Genomic DNA, 20,315 nt, shown 5'->3' on the forward strand with positions numbered 1-20,315 from the left:
TTTCTTTCTAGAAATATACAGCATCCTATTTTACAAATGCATGTGTGATTACCATCGTGCAATTTTGTACGTGACCTGAACCACAGGTAAAGATTAAGTCTGAAGAAACGCAAAGGCCACTTCGATTGTTTTACATGTTGCACTGAACCAACACTTTTGGTAATGGTTTAGATTGAACTGACTCAATTATACTCAAAACAAAACAGAACACTGACAGGCAAAAACAAAACCTTAAAAGCAAATGCAGAAAAAAGGTAATGTTTCTCTGGCCTGTACCTTCAGTTTAGGATGTCTTTTTTGCATTATGTTAATGACATTAAATTTAAAATAATTTTTTTTTTTTTTTTTTTCCAGTTTCTTAATGTCACAGTCACCAGGGAAGAAGGATTGAAATCACTCAAATGGGTCAAGTCCTGTTCTAAGGCCTTGATGACTTGCCATACAGTATACTCGTCAAGCAAGGGTAACATTATGATTGTGGAAAACAGGCATTGAGGGAGATGAATGAGTGATCTCTTCAGCAGCGACTCCATTCCTCTAAAACTTTGCTCACATGACTAATGCCATATTCTTTTAGCATCCTAGTAGAGTTATCTTACAGCTGTTCAGAAAGTCATCATGCAGCGCCAGGCTTGTTCATTGCATGGTACATCATTCCTCAAGAGCTCGGCTTTTAGTAAGATGGTTTCCACTGCAGTTTTTGATGCATACACATTCAAACTACACAAAATTCAAAACAGCGTTTGTTTTCCTAGGGTTTCCCTCTGTCTAACTCTTCCCAATACATTCTTTAAAATCGAAAAGTTGGGCAGAAAAAGAAAAGCGAAATATGTTACCAGAAATGTGGAAGGCTTTCAATTGTGCCTATTTTATTATTTTCACTTTACGGAAACGAAAGAAAAATAAAGGGCGTTTGTGAGACACACTAACAGTACGTGAGGTAAAAGGCAGGCCCATTTTGTTTTAATTACAGCTGTTTTGAAGGACTTTTTCTAATCAAATGCTGTAGCAAAACACACTGCTCAGAAATTCTCAACTGCTACGTCATTGGTTAGTAACAGTCCCTGGTTTTCATTTACTCGTAGCCGTATCTTGTCAACAGTCAATAACAGGATAGGATACATTTACGAAAATTCAAAGAAATCATCCTTCAAGGCAAACAGGGTTGGGAAGGAAAACTTTTTGTACCATTTTTGTCAGACTTAAACCAATGAAGCAGGAAATTTAAGACCTTCCGTTCAACAGGGGAAGGACTCCATGGCGCTTCGCAAGAGCAACGCCCTTTCAGGGACTGTTTTTAACTGTTATTATCAGTTGTTCTGGAAATCATGCATCATTTTAATAGTTCACATCATTAACATGCAGGAAACAGGATTCGACCTGGAAATATAAGTAGCAGAAAGGACTTGCTATAAGGGTTTCAATCAGTATATAAGCAACTGCATATCAGAGCAATACATTTTGGAAAGAAAACATGCTGTTACTCTTCATTCCTTTTATACAGTCATTGTTACATTCATACCAAATACAATACTTATTTTCTTTTAAATAAAACAAAACATGGATTATTAGTAGGGATGACTAGTGACAAGATCAAAGACAAGACAGAAATGATTTTAAATGGTTCAGCCACACACATACCATTTCCTACGAAACTTCCATCAACATTAACAAAAAATGGGAATCATCAGAGAGACAGGGGGACCTTAAGAACAGCCTCTGGGTGGGTGTTAAATTCATTTGACACCTGTAGCACCTGCATAAGAATCAACTCATTTCTAGTCATAGAAATGTTATGGATGTGGAATAGAATTGTTCTTTGCAGCTAGCGAAAATGTAAGTTGGGACGCAAAGGAAATTACTTCCCTATTTTCAATTGAATAATAAATGGACAAAAAGGAAGAACAGGTCCTTCTACTTAGTCTGATGACAATCCCACAGCATTCGTAAACTGAATTAGGAAAAATTTCAGGGGAAGTTATCATGGACATAGATGTCAGACTACTTAAATAATTTACTGACAACACAAGGCATATATAGAATCATAGAATCATTAAGGTTGGAAAAGACCTCTAAGATCATCAAGTCCAACATTTTCCGATTTGTTAAGAGAAAAAGGAAAGCAGAATTTCTGTCTATTATTTATAAAGTAAATACTTTCAGAAACTTTTTTATTGCAATTTTTGTTGTATAAAGTAAATACTTTTAGAAACTTTTTTTGTTGCAATTTTTGTTCCAATTTTTCTCAGAAGGCAATAGCCTTCCATTCAGATACGGAAAGAATGTGCCTTAAGATGTCTAAGCTTCTAGCAATACCTTGCTTTGTGTCCTCAAAAACTCAAAAAGTCCAGTCAAAATTTCTAGATTGGCTGGATCTGAGGTGTTACTTAGAGTTCACAAACAGTAATGGGAAATAATTCCAGCTGCAAAAATAAGCTAAGAAAACTGCAGATTATTCTCTACCTAAGATGTCAAGGAACAGCTCCTTTTCTTTAAAGCAAGCAGAATAAAGTATCTCTTCATCTTTGTTGATTTTTTTTTTAAAAAAAACCCCATAGTCTGCCCAATCCTCGTCTTCCACCCATCGCTAAAGCAGTTCTCCTCGGGACCTCAACGCTAACAAAAAGGTAGATCTACGAGGCCATCTAGTGGGTCTCCAGCAGATAACAGCTGGTTAAGAAGATGATTAACTGGAGGTTTCTTGACCAGCAAATGGTAAAAAAAGGTGCTGCTACACTTACGAATTGAAATGCACACGGCGTCATTTCAATTCATCACGTTCTCATGATCCACGCTATGAGTAAAATAGCAGCAGCATTAAAGGACGACCAGACTGATTTGATCGCCTTTTTGCAATGCTGCTCAGCATCATGAGGCTGAAATATTGCAAGGACTTCCCCCAGCAGTTTCAGTTTCCTGAAAAATACAGCAGCCTATCTCAAACTGTTGGTGAGAATTTATTTTCTCTTAACACAACAGGAAAAGCTATCTCTCCATTACTGAACTTTTACAGAACAACTTCAAGACCACCAAGTCAGCTCGTCCACTACCTTGCAATTTCTGCAATCAGAGGCAATTGGTTAGTAGTTTGCTGTAATTCATACGGTGCTGGTCATTCTCCAAGCTGTAGAAACAGCAGGTGACCTGAGTGGCATTTTGCCCTATTTTAGTAGCTATAAGAATGACTCACGGGTTTTGAAGTAATGGCACATTTATAGACCAGTTCATTTGAATTTGCAAATCTGATCATGACCTTCCTTTCATTACCTTAAAGAAGACTCTCAGCCAGCGTACGCTCAAAGCTAACTCCATTTCTGAACAAACTGAAGCTACTGGGGAAATGGAAAAAAATAAGTCAAAGCTACATGACCTTTTCGTTTTGAACACTCTCTTAGCATGAAGAGCTCTTATTTGTTTATTTATTACTATTTAAACTGATTTCTCTGGTACAGAAAGGCCTCGACACAGAAGCACATTTAAAATATATACATTGCTTCAAATAAATCCAAATTATTTCCAGTATTTTGTCTCAACGTCATCAGGATTTATCATCTGATTAATAGAAATTAGTTTCTTTCTGTTTTATTATTCAGTACTGATTCTTGTCATGTTGACCTGTTTCACAATCTGCTTTTTTTGTGCTGTCCCGTCTTTCAGCTGTGTCATCCTATTGGCTGCAAATACATCTTTGGAGAAATTTCTGTTCTCTATTTGAGTGCTTTCTACCACAACAGGATCTCAATCCTTTAGTGTAGTTTGCAGGGGAAAAAAAATCTCAACCCTGATTAAGACCTGAAGAGTTATCACACAATAAATTCAAAATATCTGGTGAAATGTTGAAAAACTCACTTATTTAGAATAGCTGCAGCTGTGCGGTATGGTCTGGTACAGTAATGCCTCACTGCAGCTATGAAATATTTGATCCGTCTCGTTGTTTGAAAGAACAAGCCCATATAATCCCAACACTGCCCTAGAACCAGTACATCTCTTTGCAGTGCAAATTCTTTCCATGTCCCAAATGCTGTGTTTATTTAAATTCTCACAGCTGTACACACCAGAAGTGGCTGACGAGAGCCTTCACAGATTCTGTACACTTTAAAATGGTATGACTTCAACTGATATGAAGTGGTCTATAAAGTTCATATTTTATATATAATAATAATATTAAACTTTACAGCTTAGGTTCTGAAAAGTCAGTGAGGCTCCACTCAAGAAATTAATTTCAAAACAAGCAAGCTGGGGAAAATAATCACTGTAGCTTGCTCCCTGTTGAAGATATCTGTAGGTCTATACATTAAAAATTAGCCACACAATTTTTTTTTTGCTGATGGGGAGAAATGAGTTGGATAGGGACAGTAAAAGACTGTTTTGCTCTGTGTCAGCTATGCAATGGAAGAGACAAAGTACAAAAAAAAAATTGAACACGGGTCTGCCAACAAATTGCACTTAACCAGGCAAACAGTGCTATAGTCGTAATTACCCCAGCCTAACCAATATCCCTAAAAATTCATGAAATATCATTAGAATCATTTCAGGGAAATGCCACTTCCAAGATCTCATTTTCAAATAGGATTAAAAATAAGGTTGTGGGGAAAAAAAGGGGCAAAAAGGTGGAAGAAGGGAAAACTGCTGTATTTTCTTCAGCGTCACCCTAATCTCCGTGGGTGTAAACGATGAGAAACTTGTGGGTATGACGTCACTGCTACATGCAACATAAATAAAGAAAAGAACCAAAATACTGAACAAAAATACTCTCTGCTAGAGAAAGACAGGTTGGACCGTACTCTGGGCTACAGGGAACCCATTTTTACTCACAATAGATCACTATCAGTGTGCAGTTAAAATATAGTAGGGGCCGTGTTCCAAGGCAGCAAGAGGAAAAATAAATCAAAAGTTTGTCAATTGTCATAGATTACAAGAAAATTCCTTCAAACACATCAATGTACACATGATATGTCCCTTCTGGGGCTCAACCCCCACCGTTCACAGCAAGCACTGTCACTGGAAAAAATATATAGACAATTAGACCATAGCTGTTGCACAAAATGAAAGATACAGGAGGAGAAGGTCATCCAGTTTAGAGATTTCATCCCAACGTGGCTGCATTTTATATAAATATATACATATATTTGGCCCCTTGCTGCAAAAACTAGAGTTAAATGGAATAGGAAAGAGACTGAAAACATTAAGAAAAAATATTAACAATCTGCGAACAAAATTTCCACGCAAGCATTTCTCTGGACAATGCGACATCAGCATTCACATGTTATTCAGGGAGTGGGATGGGTAAGGAGCAAGGGGTGGCAAAGAAACTGCAAAAGGAAAGCAAGGTTACTGTAATTATCCCTGGCCTTGTGGAAACGTACCAATCTGCCCTGAAATATTAATATTAGGCCTAACAGGTTTGGACAAATGGCTATGTAGGTCAGACTCATGTTTAGACCCCAGCAATACCACAAGCTAATGTTCAGACTGTAGCTGAATTGATGTGCAACTTCAGATGCATTTTTGAAGAATGTGGTTTTGCAGTGTCGTAGGAAGCTGCATTAATTAATGCCACCATAATTGAGTTTTCCATGTAAAGATATTCTTTCACATTTAATTCACCTGAATGCGTCAATATTTTTACATACCACCTTTCATTTCATCTTACACATTTTGTGCATTCAGTTGCCTCTAATTGCTATGTTACTCACTAATTAAAATACATATTTATCATATAGGACTACAGATATGCATGTGTGACTATTCATAGTGTCTTTGAAAATCAAATTGACGTATTAGCTGTTGACAGATCAGTTGTCAGTTTCCTAATTGAAGTGGGAAAGAGCCTTCTTAATTTATGCTTTGTTCTGGTTAGGCTGCATTTTTTAAAAGCAATGATTTGTGTAGCTTACAGACGGATAACATAGTTAGGATTTTTCAAAAGTGATTAGTGATTTGAAAGCTGAAGCTAAGACATTTTATGTGAATAATAGACTGCACTACTTACCTTGAAATAAAAAAAAAAATCAGGTCCCACAAATGGGATCTCCATATTATCACAAAAAATGGAGAGACCAAAAATCACTAATTACTGTTGAAATTTTTCATTTAATTTTTTTGACAACTGAGGAAAGCAAAGAAATTGTATTATTCCTAATAGTTGTGAGTGTGCTCCTAAGTGGAAGCTGTTTTGAGATGTACTGAGAGCTGCCAGCTATCACCATACCCGTGACCGTATGTGTGTGTGCAGGTAGGAAAGGAAAAGGAAGATAGGAGGAGAGGGAGGGGGGAGACAATGAAAGGGAAATTTAAGATTTTACTCTCACTGAGCATTTTTTTTTCCTCTTTTTCACCTGACTTGGAGGCTTCCCTCCTTAGCGTTCAGCTTTCGCTGCAGCAGCTCTGACAGCCGCCTCCTTCAGCCTCACTAACCCCATCATTTTGTTTCTTCATCTGTCCGACACCCTTTCATTTATCGGACTGCTACGTGTGACCATGCCATTTGGAACATTTCCTAGTGCTACACACAGAAGTCGTCACTCTCACCTCTCCACGGCCCTGCTGCTGGTAATGCATCCACTGCGCTGGCTGAGTAAAAAGATACTCTGTTTTCTCCCTGCTTTCCTAGTATTGAGGAGGTTACATTGATTTCCATTCATAAATAATACAGGGCTCTTGCCCTTTATACTGTGAATTTCTGTTTCCTGTCTCCTAACAGATTTCAATTAAAAGTGTAGATCTCGCTTTAAAATGACAGACCTTTGGGAACTTATTTTTTTTAAATCAGCACATGTGTGAAAAGCATACACTATGTGAAGGAGGAGCAGAGAAGAAAATACAAATAAAATAGGTCATCTTTGGCAGAATTAGATAAAATGAAACAGGTAACATATTTCTCTTTAACTGTTAGGTAATTTGGAAAAATGATTGGGTTTGAGAGTTAGAGACACCCCAAGGCATTTACCAGAACTTACTCAGCAGCCTCACTGGCTTTGGCAGCAGTTCAAAGGTCGCATTCTCACATGGATAAACTGTTCCTGAAGAATTTTTTTCCAATATGTTAGGCAATGCATACATTCCTTCCACATCAGGCATGCTTTCCATGTGCTTTGCTCTCCTTATGGCTACTGGGAGGATAAATACCACTTGCTGTCAGTGTTTCAACTGCTTTCTCTCAACTATACCACTTTGTTCAACACTCCTGCTTTTTTGTGGAGAGAGGAGTTTCTTTAAAAACTCCAGTGACATATTTCTTGTATTTAAAATCATCTTCAAGAATTCATCAATTTCAGGCACCCCTTCAAGGCAGAGAAGGTCCAGTTTAGGCTTTCTTCCATTCTTTAAGACAGATAACACTATGACTGGATCTATAAACAAGAGAGGGTTTTTTTCCCTTTTAAAAGTAATGGTAAAATAGACCTGATCAAAATCTTCCGAGATCTTTCAATTTACCTAATCCATACTTTTGAACTGAATGACCTTTTTCATGGCAGAATACCATGGAATGCACATAAATATTCAGATACCCATTGAGAAATGGATCCCTAAATCCTTTTGGTATCATCATTACAAATACGCATGGGTCAAACACATCTTGGGCCAAAATGGGGTTGTGATAGCTCCTGCAAAAAGTCCTTTCAAAGTATATATAGATAAAATGCTAATTTGTATATCTTTGTAAAAATACAGATGCAAAGCTTGATGTCAATTCCTAAACTCGTTTATCTCTTCATGCAAACTTTTCCAAATGATTTAGAGAGCAAACCTAAGAACTTAACTAAACCAAATACTAGCATTGCAACTATGGAATCTTCTAAAAGGATAGTATCTAAGAGGCAACTAAGATTTAATTTCATCCAGACAATCTCTTCTTCCACTAAAACTGATCGTTTATTTCCATAATAATTTATTTTAAAAGTTATATGATGGAATACTATTCCCTAGTTTCTTCTTTTACAGAATCATGTTCAGCAAGATAGACAGAAGTTCTTTACTTTGTAGAAAATTATGGAAATCACTGGATTTCTGCATGGTATGAGTGAGCGCAGAACTTTACTCTTGGCTCATTCTTAACTGAGAAACCTCCACAATTAGGTCTAGTTTGATTTAATTCTTCCGTTTTTGTTAGCTTTGGACTCTAACTGACTTTTTAATGAAGAAACAGGTGTGAGCGGTGTGAAACGTAGTAAAAATGTAAGCACTTCAGAAATGCAAATGACACTTACTATGATGCTGTGCATTTATTTCTTAGCTTTTCTGTACCACTGTGTAAAACATGTAAACACATGTACAGATATTCTTCAAGGCTGAACAGTTCATAAACAGGAGAGGAGGGGTGTGACAGAAATATTACTTACGCCGTTTGCAGCCACATTTTTTTATCCTTTTGGGATCCGTGATGTCATCATGACAGGCTTTGCAGTAAAAAAATGCCCTAGAGAGACAGAACGGAAAAACTGACACATTTCTTAATCCATACAAATGAAATTAGTCCCACATTTCCTCTTGATGCAGTGCCAAATTAATGAAACACGCCAGCACTAATTTCCTTAAATCTTTGAATAGGTTTAGACATTTAAAGTAGGAAATATTTGCTGCGAGACCATTAATTTCAAACACAAGACTCCAAATTAGTGTTTCTTTTAATACACTTTTACTTGAAAAGTAACTGGGAGAAGGGATGATAATTATGACACAGTGTATCGGTTCATTTGCCTTTCATCTTAGAAAAAAGAGCATCCAATGAATTTTGTCATAAAAAGTATATATAATGAATTCTCTGTTCTTATTGGATATACCAGATTTTTTTTTTAATTTTTTTTTTGGTAAAGACTGTCTAGCACCCTTGGCCAATTTTTCAGCCTGGTCACAAGTAGCACTTCATTTTGGATACAATAAGAAATTGCTATAAGATCAATGTGACAATAACATCAGATAACGCTATTTTCCAAAAAACCCCAACCAAAACCAGATGGGGAAAATCCACTTAAAATAAGTTCCTAAAGGGACATATAAATGTAAGAACTGAAATAATCTTGATTCAGACTATTTTTTTGTCTTTTAAATTTGAATAGAGCAGATCCATTTCAGTTTTGAACAGACAAAAGCCAAAATTTCAAACAAAAATATGCAATTAACAAGGTGAACCATCTAGGTTTCCATTTAATGGTTTTGCTTATGAACCTCTACTCTTGTACCAACTGCCTCACCAAGAGGTGAAGCTCAAGGAAAAATAAGGAAGTGAGAAAGGCTAAACATCTGACTTTCTATAAGATTAAAACAAAACTCCAATTTAATAAATACGCATCAGACTGCCCACAGGAGAACTGAATCATGCCTGTCAAGTTACCGTGTCATGTAAGGCTGCTGCGACAAATTCATGAGGACCACGCAGCTGGCCGCTAGCTGCTCAGTTACAGTTAACCAGGAATCTCACTGGCATAGAAATTAAACATATTTTTTAACCTGCTGAAATCTCCCTGTATTTATCCATATTCAGGATATGTCCTTGCCTAGCTTCTCCCATTGCATACTTCTCAATACAAATTGGCAGTAAGAACCAAAGGTGCCAGTTTGCAAGCACCCATGGATTTTGCTGACAGTACTGTTCATACATTTAGGATGGTTGGATTGCTACAACAGTATGGAGGCCACTGGAACAGAACAATCTACAGTCCAAAATATAAAAAGAAAAATAAACAATATTAATACACAGCCTCTGAATAAACACAGCCTTTGGCAGTTTAGCTAGGATGATCGCTGCTAACTCTTTTTAATTAGACAGTGTACACCACACGTGGAACTATATTAAAGGAAATGTTCAGAAATATGCACTAGATACCTAAATCAAATAGTTACAAATTTATCTAAGTTATTTTACACCTCTGAATAATGGCCCAGGTAAAGCAGCCCAATGGAAGGAAGGCAGCAGATCTAACATATGAGACATAGACCAGAGAATACAAATTTAAATGTGCAGTAAGACCTTGTTGAATGTTATTAATATTTCTAAAATCAAGATAGTACGGGAGCTACTGATGGAAGATATAAGTCCTAAATGTAGCAGACTTAATTTCTCCAAGAAACTTCCAGGAAGATTGCTCTTTCAGACTGTGAAATTGTCTTCTTATTTTCAAGAAGCAAAACGTAAAATGAAAAAGTCTTCTCTGAGCACATGTATACTCTGCTGCAGAAAGTTTCTGGTCTTCAAAATACTCACCTTCCAACAAAAAGGAAACAAAACGTCTCCTAGTAAATGACAATAAAATATTTTTCAAACCTTGAGCCAATGTCAAGACATAAGCAAGGAGTAAAACGCCTCTGACTTTTACAGTTTCTCCCCAGTCCAGCTGTAATCCCCTGTATTGCACAAGAATCCGCTCTCACAAATATTCCCGCACAAAACTTCATCACACGAATTGGACATAGGTCATTTCTACAGATCACTTTTCTGCAGTCCACTGCAGGACAAATGTCCTAAAGAGTACCTTCAACCCTCTGCGCAAAGTCAGCAGCAAATGCCTGAAGTGACTGCTGCAATAAAATTATCTTTCTATATAATTGGGTTGAACTAAGTGGATTTGAAGCATGTGGATTTCTGATGTTAGTGCTAACATGTAAATGGATAAAGAAGAATATAGACACAATTCATATAGTTTGTATTATAAACACTCCACATTTTACACAAGGCTAATTACCTAAACATAATTGTTTCTAGGTATAATTGTTTCTAACATGAAGCTATTGTTCTAAAAATGAAAAAGTAACTCTAGCAAGAAGAGTAATTGAACATCGCATAGCTTTAGCTTAAAGGAGCTGAAATTTCTCCATTAGCATGTGACACAAAAGCAGAATAATCTAATTTGAATTTCAGGTATATAACATGTTTAATTTTGCTTTATTAAAAAATCCTTTTTTTTCCTCCAGAAGACCTCAGTTTTAGAACATTTTTCTGACTAATTCATAGCTCAAAAGGGTGAAATCAACACTTTACATAATTGGGTTTTTTAGTTGAAACACTTCTCATAATCATTTGCTTGGCACAGAAGAGCTAGGAAATGCGGTAAGGGAGGCAGCGTGTTTCTAAACAAAGCCTTCTGCAAAAAGCAAGGCAGAACTGGGAATTTTGTTTCATCTTGTTATTAGATAAAATGTGCTAGATGAATGATGTGTAAACTTTCTATAAGCACATTCATAACAGCCAACATCTCCCTGTTAAAAACGCTATGCCAGGTATGTTTAGTTACAGCCTGAAATAATTCCATTGGAGAGTGTAAAACACCTTATCAATGAAAAAAAGCTGGTATCTCAGTGAAGGAAGGCGAGGACAGTCCTGTATATTCCAATGAAGAAAAGCACCAGTGAGGAAAAGAACTATACACTGAGAGGCAGCGTGGCTGAGGCAGAGCTGGATGCAAATACTCCAAAGGTGGTGCTAGAAATACAAGGGCACAGGAGGCTTCATCTCCTGCTCTGTAGGCTTCATCTAGCCAGAAACTATCTTGGCTCTTTAAATGAAAACAGAAATCGAGCTCTCAGCGATTTCACTGTTTTGATGTTTTGACTTTCATTAAATATTCATGGCAAACATGTATTGCTTAAATATTATTTTCACTGTAATTTAATAATAGAAAGTTTAGGACTTCATAAAGGTTATAATTTGAAAATTTTATCATTCCAATATAGAATTCAGTTAAAACCTCCTGATTATTGATAGCACGACTTACAATAAAAATACAAATTACAGGGAAGCACTCGGCTGCAAATCTTCCTTTTTTTTAAAATCTTACAGACATTGAATAATTATTTCTTTTAAAAAATATTTTCTCACATTGCTCTTTTATTCCTTCCAAGCATATTATAATCCTAACAAACAAAAGTACACACGCTTGGTCCTAAACACAATACCACAAAATCCCTTTTCATTCAATCCAAATCTAATACAGTGAAGTACAACGAACCAGTGAAGTAGTCTACGGTGGCTGGGATACACTGTGCTGTTGTAGTTTGATTTATTATTATGAGGCCATAGAGTACGCAGTTCCAGTAAAGAAAAATGACAAGAACACTAATATTATTCTGCTGATGCAATTAGTAATGAAATACAGTAGCTTGCTCACATCAAGTATTTGCGAGAGTCCTTGTAAATAAGAACTACTCTAAACCTGAAACTTGGACAAAACTGTAATCCCTGTCCTCTCTCAAAGTAATTCCACTGAGAAAAATTCAACAAAAAGAAAGCAGACCAAAATTTTTACATTTTCTAGTAGGACTCAGGACAAAAGCCTCTTCGTCTCTTTTCACATCTGCTGCAAAATTATTTCATTTCCTTGATATTTAGGACTACAGTTAAGAAAATGGCATGCACACATGGCTGGTTCACTAGAGCACCAACTCCATTTCACCTGAGAATCTTTAACCAGATAATAGTGAAAATGAGGTGAGGTGTTCACATGTAAAGAAAAAAACAGAAATTCAATACTATATGTTTAAATTTAAAGATTAAATATATGAATTACCTTTTTACTTCTTTGGCATCACTTGCAATGAAGAATCCTAAAGTACCTTCTTGAATCTTGACATGGTTTCCAGGATTGATTAATATACTGCTCAGTGAAACAAGAACAAAAACAACAGAACCATAAGTTTAAAATACTTTTAACTGAATGTTCCAAAATAGCTTTATTTGGCTTTTTTATAGGGGACCCACTAGTTAGCAAAGGCTGCAAGGACATTTTAAGCCATTCTTCCTTGAAATTTCCAATTAAATAACAGTTTCACATGCTTTTTACAAAAAATTAAGTTTGAGATGGTCACATGCCTCTGCCTATAATCATACCATTTAACTGTTTACATCTGTTTTCTTATGTTTTTGCATTCAATATAGACTACACAAAATAACAAAGCCTCTCAGAAACACGATGTGTGAAGCTGAGCATTTCAGCTTTCTTGCTCTGTCATGCAAAGTGGTGACAAAATCACAATACGGTGAAAAGGGAAGAACCAGTAACCACCACTCAGTAGCAATATAAAATATCGTTTATGAAGCTAAACCCTTTAATGCAAATTTTTGGCCAATTTCTAGTGAAATAGAACATTAATGGGACCCCTATCTGGACACATAATGTTATTGTTTAAAATGATAAATACACACATACACTCAAGGGGAATGGTACAAGACAATCAGTCACGATAGCTGAAAAAACATAATAGAAAATTTTTAAAACACTGCTGTGCAGCCATGGAAGAACAAAAAAACCCCAACCACACTGACAGAATAGCCTCAGCTAAATTTGATGAAGGAAATTACAGACTCCTATCTGGAAGTGAGGTGCTCCTCACTTTGTAAGTCATAATGTAGTAATGGCACACATATGCAATTTACAGTAAAAAAAGGCTACCAGCAATTTAAACACTTATGGACTTAGCAAAAAATTGATTTTTTGGAAGTATACATATACACAAAAATAAATCAAGCCCATTTCTGACCAGATACACATTACTAAAATTTGAAGGCCAAAAGTCCTTCATGTTATTGTTAGGAGGGAAGATGGGTCTCAGCAGATCTCTTATTCAAGATGTTCTTTATTATTTATACAGTAGTGATAAATTAGCATGACAAAAAAATATACATGAAAGCTTTATAATGAGCACATTATTTTGTGTGATTACACCTGCCTTCAAAGCCCTATGAAAAGAAGATGCAGGCTGCAAAATGAAGCGCTCATGAGATAAGAATTAAAAGGTTGGTCATGCAGCCATAATTCAAGCCCCATTATGTAAATATTATGATAAAATTCTTCACTTAATAGCCACAAACTACTTCTTTCTCACAATCTGTGACTGGTGTTTTACTGCCATTACTCCAGGTATGGCTTCACGTAGTTTATCTTTCTTTAAAATCAGTTTCATACTTTTCCTATCTGTTTTTCTGCCGTGTTCATCGCTACAGCATGCAAAAGATTCACAAACACATAAATTATTTTACAAGAAGAATGAAGATAAAGTATTATCCCATTTTACAGATGAGAGATTAAGTCACTATGAGATATAGTAGCTATTAATTTGGGATGCCTACAGGCCATTTCTCGTAAGTGTTTAGCTTTGCATAGCTCCATCTACACCTTCTAGGGACTTCTGCTGCCAGTAGGAGTGCTCAGCATTTCCCAAAGCCCAGCCTCTGGTTCCCCAAATAATAAACACTTTATCAGAAGTCTTCTATAAAAGATTCGGTTTAAATTATTAGCTCACTCTCACACAGATATTCTGTGGCAGTGGCTGGAACAGAAATTAAATCTCAAAGCAAGCATGTACCCAGATATCCTTCCTTTTCCTTCATTCACAGTTTCAAGCTTTGCAACAAAGAGGAGAACTACAGAAAGTGGAAGCTACCCTCACAGCAAGCAGGTTAATCTCCACAGCACACTTCAGCAGTATCGCAAAGAATGAAATGTGAGGGTGTAAACAACACCTACATTCTGCAGGCAGATACGTGGGATGAATTAAAGTTGCACAGCCAAATTTCACACCTCGTATTTCTTTTGTTAGCGTATTGGTCTTAGTGGTTGCGCTTGCAACCAAAACATTTACCTAACGCAGTTCTAAAATGCAATTGCACAATTTTAAAATGGAATAAAATAGGAAAAAAAAACCTCCAAACAACCCCACAAGAATTTCTTCCTATGAAACTCATCACTCCAGTCACAAGTAGGTCAGAAAATTTCGCTTCTCTGCACAACCTTCTGTCACTCGAGCCACCAGAGCACTCACTAGCTGTTAGCGGTACCCGAACAGCTCATCACTAGCAGAGATGAGACACACCCTCTACCAGTATACTCACAAAAAAAGGTCAGATTGGCCTATCTTAAGCCTGCGAGCCTATGTGAGCCCAGAAAAGTCACTTCGCAAGAACCAGGAGAGAATCTTTCTGCCAAAACTTTCTCTCATGTCCGTAACTGCATCTGTGTTTCAGTCTCCACTTTTCCCCTTCCCTGCCTGCTAATCCTTAACCTGCCGTAACACTGATAATTTAGCTTTTAAACTCAAAAATCTCCTACAGATGCCAGTCTCGGTCTTTTTTACTATCTTGTTCCTTCTAAAATATGTGAAGACTTGTAATATTGATAGGGTCGGCTATTTCTCTGAGGTACAAATCGGTACTGCTTTGTCAGAAAAACACTTTTTTGCCCTTATTTCATTCTTTGCCCTTAATCACGGAAGTATTATAGCTTTTCAGTGAAAACAGATAAACGCATTTCTTTACATAGACTCATTTCTTTTTCCCTCATACCATCCGTGGAGATTGATAAACCTTACCCAAACAGTAAAAATTGCTACCAAAAGATCAACAAGCCAAATTCCACAAGCTGACATAACCACTAGATATGTAGTGTTCACTCTCCCTCACAGAACTTCAAATCTGACAAAGTAATAAGGAAATGAAGCAATTCTTTTAAGAAGCAGCGAATACAATCTTAAATCAGAATTAACTGGCTTCATTCATTTTGTCATCTATTGTGACCACGATTTTGTATCTCAGGGTTTTCTGAGACACATGAAATCAGTTCAGATGGGTCTGTGTACAGACTTTATTTTTGTCAGACCTTATACTTCATCCACATATACGTATTTTCACAAATACAATGTATTTATAGTCACAAAGTATAGATGTGATCGCAGTTGATACAGTACGACCCCAGCAGCAAAATCTTCTGTTGGGAATAAAAGTTAATTTGCCCCATCACTGCTACTGGCCAAGAGTTATAGCAAAGGCTCATAAAGCTTTGGGTTTGTACACACACTGATATTTAACCAGAGCAAAGTCATGAGCAATTTCTACTGAGTCTATATAGATTTACTAAATATGATGCTTATTAAAGCAGCAATTAAAATATTTCTTATGAGACCTGTAGTGTCTTTAGCTGAAGTTCTGCTTTGATAAGCACTCACTCTAATACTGACAGCAAGTGAAATGTTTTGAATTTAAAGAACTGAATATAGAGAACAAAGAGGACAGAGAAAAACAAAATAGGTCTATGAGCATAACAAGAAGAATGCATCCACCAGTTATTTAGAGATGCATGTATCTGTTTAGCAGCTCATGAAAATATGCATATCTATATCCCCACAGTTGAGAAGATAAGTACATGGCAAAGTAAATTGGAGTTTTAAGAGAGAAAGCTTCAGCTAATGTCTCATTTTAATCTATCTCCAAGGCTGGGGAGTGTTGCAGGTATAGGAAGATTAAGGAAAAGAGAAAACAGGACAGAAATTCATTATGTTTAACAGCAATATACACAGCTAATTCATATACATTCTGTGCCATGCATTGGAAAAAATGCTGTTGAAGGTGACATCCCTGTTTTTTCCAAATATATGTTTTTATCATAAAATATAATTTGACCTTTTTGTCTCCTAAATCAGCTCATGAAATCAAGTAAGGAATGCCAATTACTCTAAAAGCATCGAAGATCTCAGTGAAATATTCTAATTTTATAACATTTCTAGTTTAGGTTAGCTCAGAAGGTCATCAATTGAGCTCAAAAAACTTTCAGCCATAATTTCCTTAATTCCAGAAATACATTCTCCAGTACAAAGCTTTTCATGACAGGGGTCACATGTCACTGCAAAATAAAAGATTATCTTTTGACTTGCTTGCTCCTTCACACAGGAACATTTAGAACACATGGCAACTACAGCCATGTAATTTGAATATGTGTAAACTAAATATGATTTGGTGAGTTTAACGGGACTTTAATGTACTTCACCAGCATGAACTTAGGAGAAGGTTGTTCCATTACTCTATGATCATACGACAATTTGTAAGCCACTTGTGAAACAGAATATTCGGTTTGGAAAACTCTGCTTTACACTTATCCGCTGTCTAGCAAAAAATTAGTCTATTTGGTAAACAAGCTTCACTTGGTGACTAGGTGCAAGATCACGCATCTAAGAGCAATGAAAATGTCACACATCGAAAACGTAGAAATCACCCTTGAATTCAGTTGAACTCTCAGGAATCACAGGATGGCCGGGGTTGGAAGGGACCTCTGTGGGTCATCTAGTCCAACCCCCCTGCCAAAGCAGGGTCACCTACAGCAGGCTGCACAGCACCGCGTGCAGGCGGGTCTTGAACATCTCCAGAGAAGGAGACTCCACAGCCTGCCTGGGCAGCCTGGTCCAGGGCTCCGTCACCCTCAGAGGGAAGAAGTTCTTCCTCACGTTCAGACGGAACTTCCTGTGCCTCAGTTTGTGCCCATTGCCCCTTGTCCTGTCACTGGGCACCACTGAAAAGAGTCTGGCCCCATCCTTCTAACACCCACCCTTCAGATATTTATAAGCATTTCTAAGGTCCCCTCGCAGCCTTCTCTTCTTCAGGCTAAACAAGCCCAGCTCCCTCAGCCTTTCCTCGCAGGAGAGATGCTCCAGTCCCCTAATCATCTCTGTAGCCCTCCGCTCGATTCTCTCCAGTAGCTCCTCGTCTTTCTTGAACTGGGGAGCCCAGAACTGGACACAGTACTCCAGAATCACAGTATGAACTGTAGAATGGTTCGGGTTGGAAGGGACCCTTAAAGATCGTCGAGTTCCAACCAACCCCATCACAGTCAGGGATATTTTTCACCAGAACAGATTGCTCAAAGCCCCATCCAACATGACACTGAAAACTTCAAGCTTAGGAAAGAACCAGGAACAACAGTGTATATACAGTTGACACCGACTTTCCAAACTGACTGAAATATAAGCAGGCAAAGCAACAAATGGGAATTAGTGCACTTGAGATGCACAGTCTAAAAAAAATGAAAAATTAAAACGGGGTCAGAAAAATTCTAGACTAATGCTTATGGATCTATGTACATAGATTGCTCAATGAAAAGTTAAGAAAGGACACGATGACTTTTCCATATGTCAGTGGAGAATAGGTATTTGTTAATAACTCTGACAGTGTGTTAATTTTGATCAGTTTACTCACTTACGGGATTATATCTTTCTGATGTTTTAAATATACATGCTACCTTCAGTAAAATACAGACAGATGTAAATATCTGTTCATCCATTCTTATTTACCTGAAACTACCCCAGAACATGAGCACTGATCAACACCTTTTTGGTAGTGCATGGATGACTGGCTGCACAATACAACAATACTGTGACCTAGGTAAAGAATACCATATTGCGTCTTCCCTTAAAGCATTAAAAGTCAGCTAAGGTTTTGATTACTAATTGCAGATCTTCCATGTTTTGCTGAACTTCAAGATACTTGATGGAGAACCTGAAAGTCCGAGGTTTGACCTGTAGGACAATTTGTGAACCGACACTTTGGGGCAGGAATAATTCCTTCCAGCTCTCTACTTTTTACTCATTTCTGCTTTTGGGTGATTTTTATTTGTCTCCTGCTTTAAAATATCACAGATGTTGGACTCAAATTATGTTTTTTGGGTTGAACTAGCATTACAAAGTTTGATGGCTGATATTTTTCCATGTTATTAGAATATGTAAAACATTATTTCTAATAAATTTTCAGTATACAAAATACTTCAGTAGAAGAGGAAAAGTATTTCCTGTAGCTTTCTGTAATATTCAGCTATCTTCTATGTGAACCACATGGAAAAAAACAACTGATCAGCTTTAGAGTCTGAACCATCATGACACTGTATGTATTTATTGGTAGGCCACTTGCTAAGTGACATGGCTCCATGATTTGCTTTGCACAGCTTGAAACTGAGTAAGCTTCCATTACTGCTGAAGTTGTAACTGGACATAACTTGGAACTCTTAATCTAGAAATAGCATTTATACAGCAGACGACTCTCAGATTTATAAAACTATCAGTCTTTTGAGAAAAAGTGAGTGATCTTATTAAGATGGCAGAGGTGCAGTAAAGGTCTTAAAACTGAGCTGACAAAGGCATATGGAGACACCCAGCAAGTACAGCACAGGAAACAGGCAAGGGCAACAACATTTTAGCAGCACTATATGAAGACTGAAAATTGGAAGACATAGATAAGGTCAGTCAGTAGAAACGTACAATGGAAGAGTTCATTTAAGAATTTTCCTTGCCATCAGCCTCAGTTATGTACTATTCTTGTTTGTTCTTACTTTTAACGTTACATTTTAGACAGCACTAAAGGTGGGATTCATCTCATCTCTCTTAAAATGGAAGATGCTTACATGAACTGCCTCTCTCTTCCTTTGCAATCATGGAATAAGTTGATAACTACCAGGAGGTTAGACATCTAATATTTAGACTGATAAAGTTGAGATGAATCCCATTATCAGTGACCAACTGAACAGTTCATCCCTGCATCAATGAAACTTGTCTGATTCAGTAAAACTCTCCTTTTTTTTTTTTGCAGATTTATGGCTACCCTTGTAACTGCCATCATCCTTGCCTACAAAAAGAAAAGACTGATTGTTGAATTAAATGAAACACAAACAGCAAAATTTTGACTAAACAAATGACAAAAGCTGTAACAACTCTGTTTTAAACCTTGTGGTAGATGTACTGTACCATTCCCCATGCGACTGAAACAGTAGCAATATCATCTAGTAATCAGGAAGATATAATATTGTTTAAGTACTATTAATACATTATTTAAAACACAACTATGTGGTATTACTGACTATAGCCACCACATCTTAAAATAAAACCAGTTATTATTCCTGATTATTTCATGCCATGCCCAGATGAAATGCACCATTATTAGCGTAACGGCTTTTTAAAGTGTGCCATGTCATTAACACAACTGTAAAATTAGAATTACAAACTTAGTTTGAGACAATTTCTTTTTTTTTTCAGGGTATGTTTTGAAGTGGAGCATGAGGGTAGGTGCACAAATCCCAGAGTGGGAGTTGCGTGCATACCAGCTTCACACTGATTGGAACTCGTAAGTATTGTTTCTTTCTTCTGGGCTCTATCGTTAACGTTAGTTCAGATCCATATCGCTCTACACAGAAAAATCTAGTAAGACACTAGAAAGAATACACGGCAAAAAACACAGTGCACATTACATGCTACAGTATATTAAAGCTTAATTACTACAAGCATATAAAAGGTTGCTCCCAGGAGTTAAGTTCTTTACAATAGCAACTACTAAGTCATGGTCTACAAGATATGCGCAAGGCATTTTACTGGGGCATAGTCCAAACTAGTTCAACTGTGCTGGTGAATTCAACACACTTTGAAACATTTAAATTATTACTTCTGGTTCCAGAAGTGATTGATTATCAGTACAACGAAGCAGCACAATATACTTTATTCTGGGAGCAAGCAACTTCACTTGGTACAACACTTCTTCATATTGCTCATCATGCCAGCGTTAACATGCCTTCACC

The 20,315-nt window shown here is 36.9% G+C and overlaps 1 protein-coding gene across 21 annotated transcripts in view; it reads right to left on the reverse strand.

The window, feature by feature from the left end:
• Positions 1-20,315, reverse strand: part of KCNMA1 (potassium calcium-activated channel subfamily M alpha 1) — a 510,287-nt gene that overhangs the window by 103,843 nt on the left and 386,129 nt on the right. For 20 of the 21 annotated variants that reach the window (XM_075422929.1, XM_075422930.1, XM_075422928.1 and 17 more), the window contains 2 exons: positions 12,504-12,590; positions 8,343-8,419 (listed from right to left, as the gene is read on the reverse strand). In XM_075422929.1, coding sequence (XP_075279044.1) covers positions 8,343-8,419; positions 12,504-12,590 — 164 coding nt within the window. Of the gene's footprint in view, positions 1-4,815; positions 4,825-8,342; positions 8,420-12,503; positions 12,591-20,315 lie in introns of all 21 variants that reach the window. The other variant, XM_009939159.2, reaches the window with a different exon arrangement.

Source organism: Opisthocomus hoazin, chromosome 6 (genome assembly GCF_030867145.1).
Source record: "Opisthocomus hoazin isolate bOpiHoa1 chromosome 6, bOpiHoa1.hap1, whole genome shotgun sequence".
Lineage (NCBI taxonomy): Eukaryota > Metazoa > Chordata > Aves > Opisthocomiformes > Opisthocomidae > Opisthocomus > Opisthocomus hoazin.